General features: G+C 50.5%; 1 protein-coding gene across 1 annotated transcript; it reads right to left on the reverse strand.

The window, feature by feature from the left end:
• Positions 1-1,459: 1,459 nt before the first annotated feature.
• LOC311513976 (E3 ubiquitin-protein ligase TRIM15-like) lies at positions 1,460-16,772 on the reverse strand (the record flags this gene model as incomplete). The annotated part of the gene is made up of 9 exons (XM_084616192.1): positions 1,460-1,583; positions 1,752-2,061; positions 4,698-4,839; positions 5,962-6,440; positions 12,633-12,692; positions 13,749-13,864; positions 14,303-14,325; positions 14,618-14,848; positions 16,557-16,772. 9 exons carry the CDS (start codon positions 16,770-16,772, stop codon positions 1,460-1,462), a joined length of 1,701 nt encoding a protein of 566 aa, XP_084472318.1.
• Between the last annotated feature and the right edge of the window lie 5,094 nt (positions 16,773-21,866).

Below are 21,866 nucleotides of genomic sequence, written 5' to 3' on the forward strand. Positions count from 1 at the left end.
GAATGTTGGGAATCATTAAGAAAGGGATAGAAAATAAGACAGAAAATATCAGATTGCCTCTATATAAATCCATGGTATGCCCGCATCTCGAATACTGTGTGCCGATGTGGTCGCCCCATCTCAAAAAAAGATATATTAGAATTGGAAAAGGTTCAGAAAAGGGCAACAAAACTGATTATGGGTCTGGAACGGCTTCCGTATGAGGAGAGATTAACAAGACGGGGACTTTTCAGCTTGGAAAAGAGATGACTAAGGGGGGGGATATGATAGAGGTCTATAAAACCATGATGGGTGTAGAGAAAGTAAATAAGGAAATTTTATTTACTCCTTCTCATAACACAAGAATCATAGAATCATAGAAGATCAGGGTTGGAAGGGACCTCAGGAAGTCATCTAGTCCAACCCCCTGCTCAAAGCAGGACCAATCCCCAATTAAATCATCCCAGCCAGGGCTTTGTCAAGCCTGACCTTAAAAACTTCTAAGGAAGGAGATTCTACCACCTCCCTAGGTAACCCATTCCAGTGTTTCACCACCCTCTTAGTGAAAAAGTTTTTCCTAATATCCAACTAAACCTCCCCCACTGCAACTTGACACCATTACTCCTCGTTCTGTCCTCTTCCACCACTGAGAATAGTCTAGAGCCATCCTCTCTGGAACCACCTCTCAGGTAGTTGAAAGCAGCTATCAAATCCCCCCTCATTCTTCTCTTCTGAAGACTAAACAATCCCAGTTCCCTCAGCCTCTCCTCATAAGTCATGTGTTCCAGACCCCTAATCATTTTTGTTGTCCTTCGCTGGACTCTCTCCAATTTATCCACATCCTTCTTGTAGTGTGGGGCCCAAAACTGGACACAGTACTCCAGATGAGGCCTCACCAATGTCGAATAGAGGGGTTACCCAGGTTTAAAACAAACACAGGGAAGTATTTCTTCACACAATGCACAGTCAACCTGTGGAACTCCTTGCCAGAGGAAGTTGTGAAGGCCAAGAGTATAACAGGGTTCAAAAAAGAACTAGATAAGTTTAGGGGGAATAGGTCCCTCAATGGCTATTAGCCAGGATGGGCAGGGATGGTGTCTCTAGCCTCTGTTTGCCAGAAGCTGGGAATGGGCGACAGGGGTGGATCACTTGATGATTCCCTGTTCGGTCATTCCCTCTGGGGCACCTGATAAGGAGTTGATAGACAGGACCATCGGATTCACCCCGGAGAAGAGCAAGCTGCAAAAGGCATGAGTGCGCAACTCACCTGGCGGACCAGAGAAAAAACACTGATGCAAATGGTAGAAATAGCCTCAAAATTTACTATGGGGGCATTAGCAAAAGTATTAAAGAAAATCAAATCTTTTGTCAACCCTAGACAAGGTTTTATGGTGTTTATCTCCCTTGTGGATTCTCAGAGATAAATAAGGGCTAAGCTCTGATGGAACGTTTTCCCAGACTCAGAGCATCTGTAGGGTTTCTATCCCTCGTGGGTCCTCTGATGACTCGTAAGGGTTGAGCTCTGAATGAAGCTTTTCCCGCACTCACAGCATTCATAAGGTCTCCCTCCCGTGTGAATTCTCTGATGTTTCATAAGGGATGAGCTGTCAATGAAGGTTTTCCCGCACTCACAGCACTCATAGGGCCTCTCTCCTGTGTGGATCCTCTGATGTCTAATAGAGGCTGAACGGTAACTGAAGGTTTTCCCGCACTCACAGCACTCATAGGGCTTCTCTCCTGTGTGGATCCTCTGATGACGAATAAGGTGTGACTGTTTACTGAAGTTTTTCCCACACTCAGGGCAAATGTTGTTTCTTTCTCTCATGGGGATTCTCTCCTGGGCTCTGGTTTCCTTGAGGTGCTTGTGAGTTCCCTGACAATCAATAGTTTTACCCACTTCCTCCCCTTGCTGGTTTTCCTGCTGATTCTCCGGCCTGTGCTGACTCTGACAGGCTTTTCCCTGCTCCCGACTCATGGACAAATTCCCTTGAGATCTTTGTAATAATGCCCCAGGCGGTTCCATTTCCTCGATACCTTCCTGCTCAGGATTCTGCTCTTTGTTCCCACACGCCATCCCACCACCTGCTGGGACAGGAAGAGCAAAGCCTCAGGCATAGGAACAGTTGCTATATTCAGACTCTGTGCTTGCGAGAGGGGAAGTATGCCTCTTAGAGGCACCCAGGATGTGTGTGTGTAATTATCCCAGGTCGCTGGATGGGGGCTCAAGACGGTTTTCTGTTTTGTTGTTGAAAAGGGACCCCTAGATACTGAACCTGCCCCTTGTTGCTGCCAACTCTGACTGGCAGAAGGGTTGCAATTGTAAAAGCTTCTCAGAAGAACCAGTCTTCAGGGTGTGATCAGATCTCACTGGTTTTGTTGAGATAGTTACACTTCAAGTCACTGTTTCAGGTTATCAAGTTGCACAGCTCATTCTGGCTATAAAATAACAGCCGCATTTTCTCGTCGCTTTTCCTTACACTTTTTAAAGGAAATCTGGTTTCGTACCGAACGGCTTGGTGTGCTCTCCTCGTGCAGCATGTGCCGAGTTAGGCAGTGAAGGTAACAACAGTAGCTGGAAACGGGCAGCAATTTCTACGTCTGTCATGAGGGGAAGTGAGTCCTCTCTTAAAGAAACAGCCACGGGGTAGCTGGAAGTGTCCGTACCAGCAGACTCAAGCTTTCAGGTGTCCCAAGTTATCTGAATCCAGCAATGATTTCGAAAAGCCACTTCTTCCTGGGTTTTTTTTTTTTTTTGCAGGCTATAATAAATTGAATGGTGACAACACCAACCAGCCAACCCATCCACTCCCCCACCCAACCTATCCACCCCCAACCCACAACTCACTCAACCAACCAACCAATCCACCAACCAAATCCCAACTCACTAACCAACCCAACCAGTCCACCCACCCACCAACCAACCCATCCACCCAATCAACCAATCCACCCACCCAACCCAACCAACCAACCAATCCACCCACCAACAACCCATCCATCCACCCATTCACCAACCGACCCAACCAATCCACCCTCCAACCCAACAACCAACCCATCCAGTCACCCACTCACCAACCAACCCATCAATCCACCCAAACAATCCACCACCAACCAACCCATCGACCCAATCAACCAATCCACCCACAACCCACCAACCAACCCACCCACCCACCCACCAACCAACCCATCCACCCACCCATTCTCCAACCGACCTAACCAATCCACCCAACAACCAACCCATCCACCCACCCACTCACCAACCCACCCACCCACCCACCAAACAACCCATCAATCCACCCAAACAATCCATCCACCAACCAACCCACTGAACTCAACCAGATTGTTGAATGCAATCTGGTGAGTAAGGGTGAAAGGATTGTAACAGGGCAGGGAGGGTTATAAAATTCGACAGGCTTGGGCTCGTTTCTGGGGAGCAGACTCATGTGACAGTTGTCGTGTGCCCTATTCCCTGTGTGCCAGGCACTGTCTCCAGAGGCAGAGGGCGAGTGCTGTGGGGGTCTTGGGGCACCTCTCAAAGAGGCCGCTGTGTTGCCATGTACATTAACTCTATGTTTCCTGGTGTTCCAAAATTTTAGTTTTGATGAACTCGACATTCTGGAGCTGTCACTGGGGAACCTGAACGCTCCTTTAACAACGTTGTGGGGTTTCTTTGTTCTCTGGGGTTTTGCTTGGTTGGTTTTGGTTGGTTGGTTTGGTTGGGTTTTTTTATTTGTTTGTTTGCTTTGCTATTTAATTTCCTAGTATTTTGAATGGAAAGAGGCTTGTTGTAAGAGTTAACGATCATTTAGGCAGTTGTATTTATCACCTACATGTTGCAGCTGATACAAGACTGAGATAAGGAAATAACAAAAAGACCTAGGGAGAATTTGGGGTTGACAGCCCCCTCACTCCTCTGTCTCCAGCCTCCCAGCTTCCTCTGCCATCCACCCCATATCACCCCTCACATTTCTCCAAACGAAAATAAATAATTATAAAGAAACACTGGCAGAGGTGGATGTCACCCACTTGTTTGCAGTTCATTCTCCGATTTGTGTCCAAGGTGGGTTTCAAACTTCATTGTTGGTAGAATCTATGAATTTTATGAAATGCTGTTGTCTCTGTTTCAGTTTGTTGTCGTTCTGTTTTGTGTTTTGGAGCCAGCTGTATCTTGGGAACATCAAGATCGAATGACCCTACATTTGAATCACTCACCCTACCCTGCACTCCCACAAGGCACAGTAAATGTCAAGACAATCCAGCTAAGCTTGGAGGAGTCATCATTTTAACAGGAGGGAAAGGGCTTCTCTACACAGCTGCTGTATCAGAGATCAGAGATGCTGTATCATAACATCAGAGAGACGTGAAGTGGCTCAGTCACCTCATGGAGATGAATACAGCCCGAAACATCAGCTCTACTGTGTGTGAAGGAGCCAGGTTTGTTGGTTGGTTGCTTGGGGTTGTTTTTTCAAAGTAAATTAAGAACATCCTGGCAGGTATCCGTTCTAGGACCAATATTCATCAGCATTTTCATCCGTGCCCTGGCAGGAACCATACAACCATTGCTCATACACAGCTTGGTGGGGTGGTAAATAATGCTGGGGCCAGGCCAATCCCACACAGGGACCCGATCACTGGGTAAGCTGGGCCCATTCAGACAGAAGGTGCGTTCACACAGCCAAATGCAAAGTTAGATCTCTGGGAACAAGGAATGTAGGCCAGACCTACAGACCGCAGGGCGCTCCGGGTCTCCCTTGCATTCCTCGGGCGATGCTCGGGCTCTTCCCTGAAGCAGCCTTTTCCAGCTCCGAGGTGGGTGCTGAGAGTCTGGGAAGTGGCCACGTGAAGCCACAGTAAGAAATCTGACTACGGCGGAAGAGGGGGGGTAACTGTTGTGGCCACAGCTAATTAAAATGAACTAGGCACAGGCTACACTTTAGCTTCTTCCCCCCTGCCTTTTCTGGACAGCTGGATGCTGTTAGCAGAGAGGGGATGTTAAGGGGAAGGACCTCATTGCTGCAGGGTTGGGTTTTTTTCTGCTGAATGTGTCCCTTGTGATCTGTAGCCGTCACTCAACCCCGTTTGTCTGGCTGCTGTTTCCTGGACCTCGGCACAACACCCTGGGTGCTGCCTCTTCCCTCTCTGAGCTGCCCCCGATGGACAGACCCCTGGACCCACGGGGTGGCCCCTGCAGGTTTGGGGCCGTGGTCCCTGGATCCTGTACAGCAACCAGCGCTCTCAGCTCCCGCTGGCTGTATCTGTTCCCATCCAACCTTTTACAAGATTGAAGCATTGTGGCCACTCGCCGGGGGCAGATTTACCAGAATGCATGTGGCAGCTTTCAATACATGGACGGAAAGGAGCTCTGACGAGAAACGGTTTTTAATCCGTGGAGCTGCATACAAATAACTGGACGCACCAGTTCAACTAAATCCAGTTTTGACCCCTATTTACTTAAACCTATTTACTTAACTTACCCCCCAACACACACAAATCCTTCCCAGAATCATAGAATCATAGACTAGCAGGGTGGGAAAGGACCTCAGGAGGTCATCTAGTCCAACCCCCTGCTCAAAGCAGGACCAACCCCAACTAAATCATCCCAGCCAGGGCTTTGTCAAGCCGGGCCTTAAAAACCACTAAGGAAGGAGATTCCACCACCTCCCTAGGTAACGCATTCCAGTGCTTCACCACCCTCCTAGTGAAATAGTGTTTGCTAATATCCAACCTAGACCTCCCCCACTGCAACTTGAGACCATTCCTCCTCGTTCTGTCATCTCCTACCACCAAGAACAGCATCCCTTCCCTGGTAAGCTGGAGGTCACCCCCCCCCCACCCCCTCGGTCTCCCTCTCCCAAGCAGCCTGCTGGTGCAGGACTCCAGCTTCTCCCCACCGCAAATCCCAAATAATCAGTTCTGTGTCCCTGCCGGCTGCCACCCCCACACCCCATCTCAGGGACGCAGTCTGACCCCACTGCTCGATCTTACTAAGAGCCAGGGGCGGATTCTCTCCCCGGCGACAGAGGCCAGCGGGAAAGTGAAGATCGGGGCCTCGGTACCAGAATCGAAAAATGTCACCTGCCCCCATTCACAGTCCAGACAAACCCGGATCCTGCTGGGGACCCGGCTCAGGGGGGTCACAGGGGAGGTGAGAGCCCGGAACTGATGCCCCCACAGCTCCACCGCCCAGATCCCCTCCTTGGGGTTAAGGTTGATCCGTTCCTTCCTCCTCACAGACTCTCTGGCCACCCCCACCGCCCAGCGTCCCTCATCCTCCACTTCCATCTCCACCTCCCAGCAATGTCTCCCGCAGGTGAATCCCTCACAGCCCAGCACGCAGTGACGTCGGTCGAATCTCTCAGGGTTGCCGGGCAGAGCCTGCTGCCTATGTTCCCATGTCACGCTTTTCCGATCCCCAGAGAGGACGAGTTCGGGATGGGCCGTGTCCGGATCCAGAGTCACGTGCACTGCGGGGGAGAGAAAAGCCGAGCGTTAGGGGCAGAGCTCAGCTCTGGGGGAGTCTGGGACCGTTCCTCACACTCCCCGGCTGCCCCATTCTGGCTGGGACAGTCCTGGATCCCGGGTGGCTGCCTCTGCTCAGTCTCAGGTGCCCCGGACAGAGACGTCCGGACAGCATTTTGGGCTGGATAAGTAGGGGCATTGCCAGCAGATCCAGGGACGTGATCGTCCCCCTCTATTCGACATTGGTGAGGCCTCATCTGGAGTACTGTGTCCAGTTTTGGGCCCCACACTACAAGAAGGATGTGGATAAATTGGAAAGAGTCCAGCGAAGGGCAACAAAAATGATGAGGGGTCTGGAACACATGACTTATGAGGAGAGGCCGAGGGAACTGGGATTGTTTAGTCTGCAGAAGAGAAGAATGAGGGGGGATTGGATAGCTGCTTTCAACTCCCTGAGAGGTGGATCCAAAGAGGATGGATCTAGACTGTTCTCAGTGGTGGAAGAGGACAGGACAAGGAGTAATGGTCTCAAGTTGCAGTGGGGGAGGTTTAGGTTGGATATTAGGAAAAACTTTTTCACTAGGAGGGTGGTGAAACACTGGAATGGGTTACCTAGGGAGATGGTTGAATCGCCTTCCTTAGAAGTTTTTAAGGCCCGGCTTGAGAAAGCCCTGGCTGGGATGATTTAGTTGGGGATGGGTCCTGCTCTGGGCAGGGGGTTGGACTAGATACCTCCTGAGGTCCCTTCCAACCCTGATATTCTCTGATTCTATGTCACTGCAGTTTCTCAACCTGGGTAATGGGACCCACTTCTCTGCCTTCTACTGTCGCTATAGAGGTTGCAAACAGCTCCCTGTTTCCCTTCAGGAGCTGCTCCATTCCCAAGGAAGGCATCAAAAACGTTTAATTAGGAGGGTCCAGAGGAGGCAGGTACCAACTTTGGACCCCAAAAGGGAATCTTTCTTGCCCAAATGCATCCAACGCTCCCAGGCCAGGGATCAGAAATGAAGATGCAGCCCTGGGGAAGAGCCAATGATTTAAGGCCAGTGAGTACACCGTAGGAGAGGACATTGGGTGGGTGTGATGGAGTGGGAATTTTCTGTAATATTTCGTATGAATGTGGCATGGGCCTCAGTTTCCCCCATATGCTGCATGGTTAATGAAGAGGTGGGAAAAGGTTGTTTACCCTCTGCAAAGAGTCAGAAATCCAGGTGAGACCGATGCCTGACTGTCTGGAGCCTGGGCCCATGTCCCTGGCGAGTCCCACAAGACAATGGCCACTCCAATTACACAGTCATTTGGCGCCTAGCAACCAACGACCATGGATGGCTCAAACTCTGCAGGAAGCCAGCTGTGTTTGACCCGCTGGAGAAGAGGAGGTTACTGACCTGTAACTGGAGGGTTTTTGAGATGTGTGGTCCCTACCTGTATTCCACTGAGGGTTTACGCATGCGCCATGCGTCTGGAGCTGGAGAATTCGAAAGTAGCATCCGTTGGGCCGTGCACGCGCCCTTGCTTCACCTCATGCGAGGTGATAAAGGGTGGGGCGGACTGACCATGCCTTCAGTTCCTTCTCCACCACAAATCGGACCGATCCGCAGTGGAGGGGCAAGAGCAGGGGGAGTGGAATACAGGTAGGGACCACACCTCCGGTTAGAGAGAAGTAACCTCCTCTTCTTCGAGTGACGGTCCCTACTGTAGTCCACTGAGGGTGACTAACAAGCAGCTCCTAATTTGGAGGCGGGTGGGAGGAAGAGGTTGGCTGGGTGGAATGGTCGGAGGCCGGCTGCGCCAAACGAGACGTCCACCGCAGAGTCTTGCACCGAGGAGCAATCCACAGCAAAAGTATGTACAGAACTCCATGTGGCTGCCCTACCCAGCTCTGGAAGTGGTTCGAGTGAGAAACGGTCCAGGGGACTTCCTGAATAGTCTTGCCCTCTGCAGGTTGACGGCCAAGGTCCTGCAGACATCAAGGGAGTGAAGGAGTCTCTCCTCCACTGAGGCATAAGGCTTTGGAAGGAAGAAAGCAAGTGAGTATTGTATATGAGTTGGTTAAGATGAAAACAGGAGACAACCTTTGGCAGAAACTTGGGGTGTGGGCACAGGGAAACTTTATCCTTACAGAATGTGGTGAAAGGGGGACCCACCATCATGGCCCCCAGTTCACCTACCCTTCATGCGGAAGTAAGAGCTACCAGGGAAATGACCTTCATGGAAAGAAGGGACAGGGACCATCAACTCAATAGTTCAAAGGGAGATTTCATTCATGTTGAGAGAACAAGGTTGAAGTCCCATTGCAGAGTGATAGGTTGAATGGGAGGACAGGTTCTGAGAAGACCCAAGACTGGGTTTGGGTCCCTGGCACCCGAACAGTTTGCCCTCCTTCTAGATAGCTTGGAAATGGGTTCGATCTTGCTAGGGAAGCTTGTCTGTAAAGTCCTCCGATTTACCGTAATTGAGAAAGTGGCATTTGGCCAATAAGGCCTGGTAGTTGGAAATCCAAAATTGGAGGCTGGCTGACGAGCACCCCAGAAGGTCCAGCGGCTTACCCTCCTTTTCTACCAGGACATCCTCCATCCCCTTACTGCTTGTATCATGAGGGAAGGGGGTGGAGGATGAGAGAACAGAAATTCAGACCCCTTAGCCAGTACATGGTACCCCCTTTTCTGCCCGCCAAACAGTGAATCCAGTCTTGCTGAATGTGGAGGCTCTGAAGGTAGATATTGTGGCCAGGACCCCCCGTGTGGCCAACAAGATGGATCCACTGGATGCTGTGGAGGGCCCCAGGCAATGGGATGACAGTGGTTTCTCTGTTGGAGAAAAATAAGGGACTCTCAGAAACTTGGCGGTCCCTTAGGATATTCATAGCAGCGGTAGAGGATCGGCAGCCCCTGCGCGCCATCCGAATCCTCCAACGAGAACTCAGAGCCTGGCTCAAGAGGCGGTACCGTCGGAACCGGGGGGGGGGATCTGTCTGAACCATAGGGGAGTGGGTAGAAGTGTGACTCGACTGAGGGAAGTCCAGAGTTGGAGATCACATCCCCGCCTGGCGCTGACTGTGCAGGAAGACATGGAGACTTCGCTTCCCCCAGAGCAAAGAAGTAAACAGGTCCGGCTGCCGCCTCCAACCTCCCCGGTCAGTGGCACACGCTCCAGAGCCGGAACCAGAGCCGGAGTGGGGGACTCTTCCGAAACCGATGGTTCCCTTGACTTAGGGGCTGCCAACTTGGAAGGCGTGCGTGGCTCGATGGTTGGTACCAGTGGATCTGGCGGTCTGTGCGACTTCTTGTGCTTGTGAGCCTTGGAAAGCGCCACTTCTCGGTGGCTGGAACTGGTGGAGGACCCATGGTCCTTCTTGGGCCTGGAGGAAGACTCACTGCCATCCTTAAGCGCATGCATCCTTGGCTCCCGACTAGGCCCCAGCACGGGATCCATAGTACCGGTACCGGTGGAACCGGACATGATCTCCACCGTTGGAGGTGCGCTTTGGGTTTCTCAGGCTGATGTATGTGGGGGCGGGTGTTCCCCAGCCTGGATCCAACTCGGCTTCATGGCGACCTCCATGAGGTGCTTTTCGAGGTATGGTTTGGGAAGGACGGGCAGATGCTGCACCTGGATGAAATGTGAGCTTCTCCCAAGCAGGAGAGGCAGCGTTGGTGCTCATCACTGACTGAGAACGAACACGGGCAGGAGGTGCAGATCTGGAACCCCAGCGTCTCCGGCGTAAACCAGTAACCAGGCGTGGGTGCTGGATTGGGATCGGGGGGACCAATGAAAACGGAACCCTGCAGTCTCTTATCTCCTAAAACTACTGCTAAACACTAAAACTAGAGTAAAACCAGCACAAACCTGAATAAAACAAATGATGTACACTTCTAAAGTGTGTGTGTGTGGGGGGGGTTTAAGTGCGTCAGAGACAAGAGGACACTAGCAGTTCCGACTCGGACCATGTAGCGGTGAGAAGGAACTGAAGGCGCGGTCGGTCCACCCTGCCGGTTATTGCCTCGGACAAAACCATGACACAAAGCAAGGGTGCATGCACGGACCAGCGAAGACTCCTACTTTCAAATTCTCCAGCTCCAGGCACATGGCGTAAACCCTTGATGGAATACAACCGGGACCATCCCTTGAAGAAGAACAAAGGGCTAAGGAGGGGTGTCAAGGTTCCTTCCCCACTCTGAACTCTAGGGTACAGATGTGGGGACCTGCATGAAAGACCCCCCTAAGCTTATTCTTACCAGCTTAGGTTAAAACTTCCTTGAAGTACAAACTTTTACCTTTTGTCCTTGAACCTTTATGCTGCCACCACCAAAGTGTCTAACAAAAATAACAGGGGAAGTGCCCACTTGGAAATGTCTCCCCCCAAAAAAATATCCCCCCAAGCACTACACCCCCTTTCCTGAGGAAGGCTTAATAAAAACCCTCACCAGTTTGCATAGGTGAACACAGACCCAAACCCTTGGATCTTAAGGACAATGAAAAAACAATCAGGTTCTTAAAAGAAGAATTTTAATTAAAGAAAAAGTAAAAGAATCATCTCTGTAAAATCAGGATGGTAAATACCTTACAGGGTAATCAGATTCAAAACATAGAGAATCCCTCTAGGCAAAACCTTAAGTTACCAAAAGACACAAAAACAGGAATATCCATTCCATCCAGCACAACTTATTTTATCAGCCATTTAAACAAAACAGAATCTAACGCATCTCTAACTAGATTGCTTATTAGCCCTTTACAGGAGTTCTGACCTGCATTCCTGCTCTGGTCCCGGCAAAAGCATCCCACAGACAGAGAGAACCCTTTGTCCGTCCCGTCCCGTCCCCAGGTTTGAAAGTATCTTGTCTCCTCATTGGTCATTTTGGTCAGGTGCCAGCGAGGTTATCTTAGCTTCTTAACCCTTTACAGGTGAAAGGGTTTTTCCTCTGGCCAGGAGGGATTTAAAGGTGTTCACCCTTCCCTTTATATTTATGACAAGGGGCCAGGTGGGGGTTGTTAGGGGTGGGCTGCTGACAGCTGGGGACACACTCCCCTGAACTGGGGCAAGAGAGGGGTCAGAGGGCTGTAGACTCAGGGCTCACCAAGGCTGGCTGAGAGTCACTGCAGATGCCGAAGGTGGGGGTGCATTGCTCCCTTCGGGTGTCTGTCCAACTCAAGCGGATCCACTGCAGGGAGCTCACAGCTTGAAGCAGGGGGGCTGACGGCTCTGAGGTGAGGTCCCAGAGGGAGGTGAAGCCACGTGGCTTCCCCTCGTGAGAGAGTGTGACGCTCCGAGGGTCTGGCTAAGGGGTTCCCCCAGGTACTGTTCCAGAGCTGTCCAAGAGCACTGGACCTGTGGCTCTGTGACCACGGGGTAAGCCCTTCCCCAGCCCAGAGAGAAGAGAGGACACAAACTGGCAGCCTTAGAGAGACGCCATCTACCCACGCCAGCAAGCAAACCCAACAGGAGAGCCCAGCCCAGCCCAAAGGAAAGTTGGGATGTTGGAGAAGCATCCTGGGGGAAAGGGGAAGGATGTGACAGCCATGAGGAGAGAGATCTCTCGGCTGACAACCCTGAATGTAATATTAGAAAGGCCTGTCAATGTCTACACAAATGACCAGGTCACACTTCAGGAGCTCTGGGTGCTGGGTGGTGGTGAGAGTGAGTCTGGTTACTCTTGTGGGGGAGAGTTGCTTTCATGGGAATTTCCTGGTAACTGAAGGAAAATCTCCCCCCCCACGCTCCCCCCAGGCTCATCCTGGGTGTGTGATCCCAGAGATTCCCCCCTTCGCTGCTCTAGCTTAGATGGCAAAGAGCATGGAGGGGGAAAAGGGCCACAAAGATTACAGCCCCTGGTCTTTGATTTACACCAGCAGCCCGTGGAGCTGCTTCTGTGCCCTGAGAGCCTGAGACCGGGCAGAGATGCCCTGGCAGTTCCCCCCCGGCTGGCTTCAGAAACTGCCTCTCTCCCTCTTTCCCGGCTGCATCTCCCTGCTGGGGCTGCTCCTCTTTCGGCATATCGGGATCTGTGCGTCCGATGAAGTGAGCTGTAGCTCACAAAAGCTCATGCTCAAATACATTTGTGAGTCTCTAAGGTGCCACAAGTCCTCCTTCTCTTTTTGCGGATACAGACTAACACGGCTGCTACTCTGAAGTTTGTGAAAATCCTTTCAAGGGATTTTTCTCTTCCTTTACAGATAATCTCCGTGTGAAATCTCACCTGGTGTGTATGACTGGAGGGATTCCCCTCCTTTTCTCTCCAGTTCAGAGGGCAGCAAGTCTGGAGAGGGAAAGGGGAAAGGAGATGAGGTTTCAGGTGTCATGTTTACAGAGACATCCCCACCCTTAGCTGACAGAACTGTGTTTTAATTACGTGAGAGAAAACGTTGGCGAGGGACAGAGCCACGCCCAGCTCTTTAATCAAAGAATCCGACACTTTCTATTTTCGCTTTCATTCAGGCATCTTGCATCCACAGAAACGGCCATTAACCCTCCCAGCCCCCCCCAAGCAGAATGACGTGGGAGACGGCTTTCCCCGGGGTCCCTCTTCCTCCAGACCCCAGGCGGTTACTCTCATTCTCCGTGTGCAGGTTTTCGTAACCTAGACCCAGATCCTGGCAAGAGTTTAGCATGAATGGAACTTTACACCCTTCGGCTCATTTGACATCAATGGGCTGCGGAGACTTTGCAGGATCAGGGCCCTGAATGGCGAAGCTTTACCCTGGCTATGCCCCTCTACCCCTGTCCCACCCCCTTCCTCCTCCGCCCTGCCTTCAACAACTCCACTCCCTGCCCACCCAGGAGCACCTCTTGAGCCTGCAGCTGCTGGGGAGGAGGCACAAAAGGCTCCCTGTGTTGTAGGGATTCGCCTGGGTTTGCACCTTTGGCTCACCCGAGCTGCCACAGGGGCCGGTGCCCAAGGATGGGCTGGGTCCACATTTCAAAAGTGACCTGTAATTTAAGGTCTAAATTTTGGCTGCCAAACTTCAGGCCCCTGGGGCCTGGTTCTCAGTGGTGCTGCAAATCCCACTGCCTCAAGCTGCAGTGGTGGATGATACCAGCTCAGGCGCACATGTCCTGCCGTTCAGTATTTGGGAGAGAGAAACCGAGGCACCCACAGTTTGCTATGTTTTTACCTTAACAATTTTACCAAGGCTCACAGAGTGAATCACCGTGAGACATCCCAGTGCCTGGCCCCTGCTCCATCTGCTCAGTTTCTCCACTTTCTGGCTTTTATTAAATTGGTACACACTGTAATTATGATGGCCAGAGCCCATCTCCTCCCACGGTCTCAGAGACACACCCTCATTTCCCCTCCTAGATTCCTTCTTGGTACCTTTGAACTTCCTCAGAGTCTCCGTTAGAGCGAAATTTTTCTGGGAGAAATCGCTGAGTATCTCTGCCAGCTCTAGAGAAATCTCCACTGGCTGCTGGAACTTCCCCATCTCACATCTGGAGAGAGAGAATTTCACATGATTATATTTCGTTTACTGACTCATTATAATTCCTTGCTGGTGGAAGCTGCTGCTTTATGGAGCCTGGAGTTAGAAATCCTCTCCTCCCAGCCTCTGAGCAGATGCAGCACGGGCCAGGGCTTTGCAATCTTCCCCCATAGGCGGTGGCCCCATTAATATCCTTCCCATCTGGCCTGCAGAGGCCAGATCCGAGGATGAAAGAGGTCCATCTTTCCTATGGACTAGAGAATTCCAGAGTCTTGTATAGATGGGTGAGTGCCTGGGGATTAAGTTCATCCGAGATATTTGCATCCAGCGTGTGACCCTGCCCCACACCTTTTGCTGTAGAGCCTTGGGGGGATATGGTGCCCATATGGTCCCCAAGCCCTTTCCCAGCATTGTGAAGCACAAGGGGGAGGAAGTGAGAGCCACGTACCTGCTCAAGGTGCTTCTGACGTCCTAGAGGGGAGAGAGAGAGAAAAACAATCTCAGTCCCTCATGCCACACTCTGGAGGACAAGGGAAAGGGATTTTGCAGCTAATGGGAAAGAGGCACTTCCCTGGCCCCAGGGCCATGCATTGGCTGAATTAATGTCATCTCAAACATAAATGAGTCTGCAACTCTTCCAAAAACAAAAATAATTTGCACGTCAGCAATGCACACACTGACTTACACTGTGATCTCTGACTGCTGGACCCCATGTTGTCCTGTCCCTGTGTTGGGATCTGGGGTGTATTTAACTCGGTCTCACCTGCGGGAATTCACTCGCTGGCTTCTGATACTTCCCCTCCAGCTCACTGATCAGGTTGCTGAGACGGGAAATCTCCTCGGAGAGTTGAGTGACGTGGTCTTTCTGTGTCTTCACAATCTCCTCGTCCAGCTTGCCCAGCTGGGCGAGAAGGAGTCGCTCTTCTTTCTCTAGAAACATCTTCAGTTCCTGAAACTCAGACACAAACTTCTGCCTCTCGTTTTCTGTCTGTACCTGTTTTTTAAAAGAGGGGTGGGGAAGGGACATATAGAGAAAGTCTAGGGTCTTTCATAAGTGCTGAGCATGCAGGAGAGAGAATTGCCTTACATCTGACACTTGACTACACACCGTAGTTACTAGGGAGCGGATTTCGTAACACCTTCCTCTTTGTTCCTAATAGCTCTTCGTGGGATGTGTGCAGGTCTGACAGGGGCATGGCACTGTGTCATCAGAGACCTACCTCGGTCCTGACCCAGAGCAGCAGGAGGCAGAGATGCCAGAGGAGAAAAAAGAATGAAGCAATTATTAAACAGCGCAAGAAATGCCTGCGGGCTCCAGCTGATGGCACTTTCTGGGATATAGTCTGTTCAGCTTGGGAGGAGAGTTGGGAAAGCCACAAAGGCTAGAAATGAACTCATTCGTTGGAATGGGAGCTTAGCTTCTGTAGAATATGAGGTGGGCCTGATCCTGGGAGAGGACTTCTCAGGCCCCCTGTATGTGTGTGGGTGCCCACGTGAATCTAATCCCTGGTCATGGAGCAATGCAGACAACAAGTCCTCATTCCCCAAGGCCACAGAGGAATCTGCCTACAAAGAGACCTCCTTCCCCAGCTCCTTGCAGGTTAATAACAATTTAAATCCCTTCAGCTTTTCCTTTTCTTCCCTCAGAGTCTCCAAATAGGCCTGGATCTTCCTCTGGTGAAACAGAAATGCTCTGGTTGTTTAGTTGTGTGTAGTGGGTGTTTTCCCACCCAAGACTTTGTAGGTGACTGTCAGCCCTTTCTGACATCAGGGACACCAAGGAAATGAATCTTCATGAATAGAGACTGGGAGTGTTTTATATTCAGGCAGTTTTAGAATTATTTGTCCTTTTTCCCCACTGAGTTAAACCAGTGGAGAAAGCTGGAGTCACATGGTGGTGAATCAATAACCCAATTGTTTAAAAGGTTTAACTAACAAAGTGATACAAACCCCAGAAGCCACCGGGGTTAGAAATACTATCTGGGATGCCCAAAGGAGCCCAACTCCCATTGAATTTCAGCCCTGAACCCCGGGGGACTGGACTGGTTGGACAGAACTGGTCTAAGCACTTGGGGGTGGCTGATTTGTGTTAAGAACGGTTGCTCTACGCGGTCCAAAACCCTTTCCTTTGCAATGCCCTCTGGGTAGCTGCCCCACCGTGCCTAGCAAAGCTACCCGAAGCAGTGGACTCTGGGAGATAGGCCGGGATTGTCCCTCACTCTTGTTTTGTGCAGGGCCCAGGCCAATGGAGGTCAGGTCTCAGGACTGGTCTGCAGGGGCTGCTGGGATGATACGGACTGTGAGGCAAAGCCGTTCTAAAATCAGCCGCTAGTCGTAAGTCCCCCTTAGCACTCCCAGGTACGCTGGCCTGCAGCGCAGGTGAGCAAAACCTCGCTGATCCTTTCACAGTTCCATTTGAGTTGCGAGTTCCCTTATTTTGCCAGGGGGAAGTGGTTTGAAAAGGGCGCTCCAGCTTCCCAGAGGAAAGTCACCCACATCAGTCATCTGTCCTGCCTTCATTTCCGCCTCTCACGTCACATCCCTCTACACATTTCTTTCCGTATCACTGTTCATACCGTGAAGGCTTTACCGAGCAGAAAGATGCAGGGGGGAGAAATCGAGTCTGATTAGCAAGTTGGGGTGAAATGAACCTGTCATTAAAATACAGTTAGAATGAATTAGACGGGGCAGCGATTCCTTACCTGGTACTCCTGGGCAGCCTCCTGGATGGGAACCCGCCGGTAAGCGGCGTGAGCCCGGGATGCGTCACCACGTGTGAGGTTTCTCTGCTGAGCAGTTTCTCCGCACTGAGGACAGGCGAAGTCTGTATCCGACCCTTCCCTGCGCTGGCCGATGCAGGCTCTGCAGAAACTGTGCCCATCAGCCAGGAGACGTTGTGCGGTGCTCTCTGCAGCCATGGCTCCCGTCTAGACAGCACCAGTGCGTAAGTTTCACTTTCCTGAACTTAGAGATTCACTCCACCTGCCACAGTAACTGGGTGTTTCCTTTCCTGGAACTGACTCATGCTGTTTGCTGCATTGGAACAAGCCCCCGCTAACATTACCAGTCCCGGGGGCTTTTGTGATCAAAGTACCAATAAAGCTCTGCCCCCCCTCGTGCAATCAGCCCCTGTGCTGGTGTAGAGGGTCACTAGGACCTCTCGTGGGTGCGAGCATCCTCCTGTGCTAATGAGCTTGCCAGAGCAGGTGTTTAAGGAGGGATACTTTGAAACTCACATTCTAAAAACTTGGCTAACCTGGAATCAGTGTTTCAAATATCTGATTCTCATTTACACCAGGGCTGCTCTGGCTCAGTGAGTTGCCAGCTCCCATGATTTCATCAGGACTCTCATGATATTTGCTGTTAGACCCCAGCTCCCGGAAGCCTGTGATTAGGGGAGACTGTTGCCACTTTTATCCAAGCAGAGCTGTTATGCCTACAGGGAAATCCTTAACATGCTGTTACTCGTTCAGCAATCTGGGCCCTGGCTCTGTTCCAGGCACAAGCCATTTTTGCTGAGGTCAGAATTAAGGATTTGCTTTACAGGGCGAGAGAGATGGATACACTGGGTGCAGGGTGTAGACCGCTTTCTGTCAAAGGCACATATCTGGGCAGGGGCAGCATCCCTCTGGTGACATTGCACTCCGTATGTTTTATGGAAATATGCTTATGAGTATGAATATGATGTAACTGGAATATGCTTTATGCAAAAGGTCTCTTGCCTACTGAATATATTCCTCCTATTTGAATGCCCGTATCATTCTTGTAGCTGAAGCTAGAAATATGAAGTATAACTCTGAGGTCCTATTGTAGTGATGCAAAGTGTGGGCCATTAATGGTGGTTTAGAATCTTGATGGCTCCCACTGACTAGGGCAATTGGTTGTAAATGGTTTATTTACCTGCAAACCTCCCTGTTTACGTGTGGGCCAACCCAGGAAGAATGGAGATTAGGGGTCTTACAGTGACCATGTCACATGAGGCTGGAATCCATCTTAATCCTTGTACTTTTCCATTGATGAGGCAGGGGTGGGGCAAGCACAGACAAAAGATTCCTGCCTGTGCCAAAGCTATAAAAGGGGGTGGAGCAGGACAAAGGGGGCCAGTCATGAGAAGACCCCTGCTTACCACCTGAGATGTCAGCTGGAACTAACAAGGACTGTACCAGGGGAAAGGATTGGGCCCAGACTAGGAAGGAGTCTAGTCTGTGTGAGAAGCTTACTGGAACATCTTTGAAGGTAAGATATTACCTGTAATCAGTTTCTTAATGTATTAGGTTTAGACTTGTGGGTTTTTGCTTTATTTTGCTTGGTGAGTTACTTTGTTCTGTCTGTTATTACTTGAAACCACTTAAGTCCTACTTTTTATACTTAATAAAATCACTTTTGTTTATTAATAAACTCAGAGTAAGTGATTAATACCTGGGGGTGCAAACAGCTGTGTGTATCTCTCTCTCAGTGTTATAGAGGGTGGACAATTTATGAATTTACCCTGTATAAGCTTTAAACAGAGCAAAAAAAAAAGATTTATTTGGGGTTTTGATGCCATTGGGAATTGGGTGTCTCGGTGCTGGAGGCAGGTAACCTGCTGAGCTGTTTCTAGTTAAGTCTGCAACTCTGGGGCCGTGGACCAAACCCTGGGTCTGTGTTGCAGCAGGCTAGCATGTCTGGCTCAACAAGGCAGGGTTCTGGAGTCCCAAGCTGGCAGCGAAAATGGGCTCAGAGGTAATTTCAACACATCAGGTGACAGTCCCAAGGGGATCTCTGTGACCGAACCCATCACACTGCTGACAATGGTTTTAGGAGTGTGTCCATAAGAACATAAGACTGACCATACTTGGTCAGACCAAAGGTCCATCTAGCCCAGTATCCTGTCTTCTGACAGTGGCCAATGCCAGGTGCCCCAGACGGAAGGAACAGAACAGGTAACCATCAAGTGATCCATCCCCTATCGCCCTTACTCAGTTTCTGGCAAACAGAGGCTAGGCACACCCATTCCTGCCCATCCTGTCTAATACCCACTGATGGACTTGTCCTCCATGAACTAATCTAGTCTTTTTTTTTTAACCCCATTATAGTCTTGGCCTTCACAACATCCTGTGGCAAGGAGTTCCACAGAGTCTGTAGCAGAGAATGGAGTAGGTATTCCCTTGAAATCCACATTTCTTTGCTTATTAAAGTTGAGGCTGTGGTGAAAATCTACACTTGAGTAACCTAATCTGCCTTTCTGCTGGTTTATTGATTTATATGCATTACACAGGATTAAAGTTTCACCCACTAATTCAGTATCCCAGATTTAGCCTAGAGAGGGGGGATGTGAAAAAAAAGATCTCTGCCAAGATCTTTGATCAGGGTTTTGGGGTAGGAGAATGATCCAGATAATGCACAGAATAATAATAAAACCTACTGCAAGTGCAATGTCACCTTGGTACCACAAAATCTGAACCCTGGAGCCTGCAGGTCAGAATGAAGGAGGGGAGCTACGTGACACAGGTGCTGGCTTCCTCCTTTCCCTGAGGGTGTTCAACCCCCACTCAGCTCAAGGCCCCACCCTCACCCCACCTCTTCCCACCCCTGCTCTGTCCCAGGCCCTGCCTCATACTCCACCCCTTCCTCCAAGCCCCCCCCCCGCCTCTTCCTGCCCAGTTCCACCGCCTCCCCTGAGTGTGGGAGGGAGGGGCAGGAGCTGATCAATGGGGCCGCTGGGGGGAGGGATGCATTGGGGTGGGGGAGCTGGCTGCTGGTGGGTGCTAAATACCTGACAACAGAGTGGGCACCTATGCTAAGCAGGGTGTGTGAACGACCTCAAAGAGAAGCCAATCCAGCAGAATCCAGAAAGGCAGAACCCCACCCCACCCCCACACCAATTAGCCCAGGGGCCCCCAAGAGCAGTGGGGGCCAGGTCTGCACACGTGGTCTCAGTGGAGCTAGTTGACCTCCACCCAGGTTGCAACGCTCGCTGTGCTTCGCAGTCCGGGGGCCTGCCTGCAGACTCAGGCAGATGTTGGCTGTTCATATTGTCATGAATCTCTTTCTCGCCGTGAAAGGGAGCTAGGTCTGAGACCAGCCACACAACTCTAGCAGGCAGGGTCTGGTGCAAGAGCCCCGCCTTCGCCCAGAATGACCCGTGCGTGGGCCCAAACTTGAACTCGTGGGAAAAGTGTGAACATTTTGCAAACGTTGTCACAGAGAAGTCCTCTTTTGACATTTGAATGTTTTGATCAGCTCGAATCAGAGCCCCCGTGAGTGGGAATTAGGGACGACAAGGGCGTAGGTTACTGAATTCATAGAAGATCAGGGTTGGAAGGGACCTCAGGAGGTCACCTAGTCCCACCCCCTGCTACCTTCCAGTGAAATCAAGGATTGAAATCAATGAAGCTCGGAGCCTAAGTGGAAGTTAAATGTTCATTAAGTTGTGAAGGCCAAAGCTATAACAGGGTTCAAAAAGAGTTAGGTACGTTCCTCAGAATTGGTCCACCGATGGTTATTAGCCCAACCCCATGCTCTGGGTGTCACTAAACTACCTGATGCTGAGTGTGGACGACAGGGGATGGATCACTAGGTGATTAACCTGTTCTGTTCATTCCCTCTGAAGCACCTGGCAGTGGCCACGGTCGGAAGCCAGGATACGGGGTTAGCTGGACCATTGGTCAAACCCAGTGTGGCCGTTCTTATGTTCAGCAAAAGTTACAGTAGATTCTTGCCTTTTGAGAAGGAGTTAATAGGAGATCGTATACGGCCCTCAGTGAATATTTGAGAATCAAGCTCCACACACAAGCAGTGACATGCAAAAAAGCACTAAGGGCTGGACTGAGAGCCAAAATAACAACTGAGAAAGGCAGTCCCATTGGTACGTCAAATGCAAATGACGTTTTGACACCAGACCGGGGAATCAGTGTCAGTATCTAGGTCTGTTCGCTACCCTGGGGTAGAATTTGGGGTTTGACTTTTTGATACTCTTATAGTAAAATGTGCAAACCAGGGACAAAGCCACTGTGATGTTGCTTCCGGCTAGTCAGCTGGATTTGTGAGTACAGTGGGAACAGGGAAGAGCAGCTGAAGTGTTACTGAGAGCACACTGTAAGATTGCCTCAACCCCTATCTGAAGGCAAAGTCGAGCAACCAGTGGGGAGGGGCAAAGGGGCTTTGCGGGGAAGGTATAAAACACGAAAAGACCAAAGAAATGCCTCACTCCTTACCCCTCCCATGGGGTCCAAAAGGGGTGGGATGAAGAACCCAGACCCAAAATGGAACATGACCCTAAGTTGTAAGGGGTGAGACTAGGGGCATGTACTGCAGATGTATTTGAGGAGGTGGGAATTGGGGAATGGGGAATGAGAATGGGGACACAGGCAAGGCTCTGCAGTGTCAGAGCTGGGAAGGGGGACACGGGGTAAGGGCTCTGCGGCTAACCCAGGAACCTATCCCTGCAACAAACCCCATTGCCAACTCTGTCCACATATCTATTCAGGGGACACCATCATAGGACCTACCCACATCAGCCACAGCATCAGGGGCTCGTTCACCTGCACATCCACCAATGTGATCTACGCCGTCACGTGCCAGCAATGCCCCTCTGCCATGTACATTGGCCAACCAGGACAGTCTCTACGTAAAAGAATAAATGGACACAAATCTGACATCAGGAATTATAACATTCAAAAACCAGTCGGAGAACACTTCAATCTCTCTGGTCACTCGATTACAGACCTAAAAGTGGCAATTCTTCAACAAAAAAACTTCAAAAACAGACTCCCACGAGAAACTGCAGAACTGGAATTAATTTGCAAACTGGACACCATCAAATTAGGCCTGAATAAAGACTGCGAGTGGATGGGTCACTACAAGAACTAAAAAAACCTAAATTTCCCCATGCTAATTTCCTCCTACTCTTACTCACACCTTCTTGTTAACTGTTTGAAATAAGCCACCCTGATTACCCCTACAAAAGTGATTTTTTGTCCTGTTGATAATAGCCCACTTTAATTGAAATGTCTGGACCCCCCAACTTGGCA

This window comes from Lepidochelys olivacea (assembly GCF_965140295.1).
Source record: "Lepidochelys olivacea isolate rLepOli2 genome assembly, chromosome: 28".
Taxonomy (NCBI): Eukaryota; Metazoa; Chordata; order Testudines; family Cheloniidae; genus Lepidochelys; species Lepidochelys olivacea.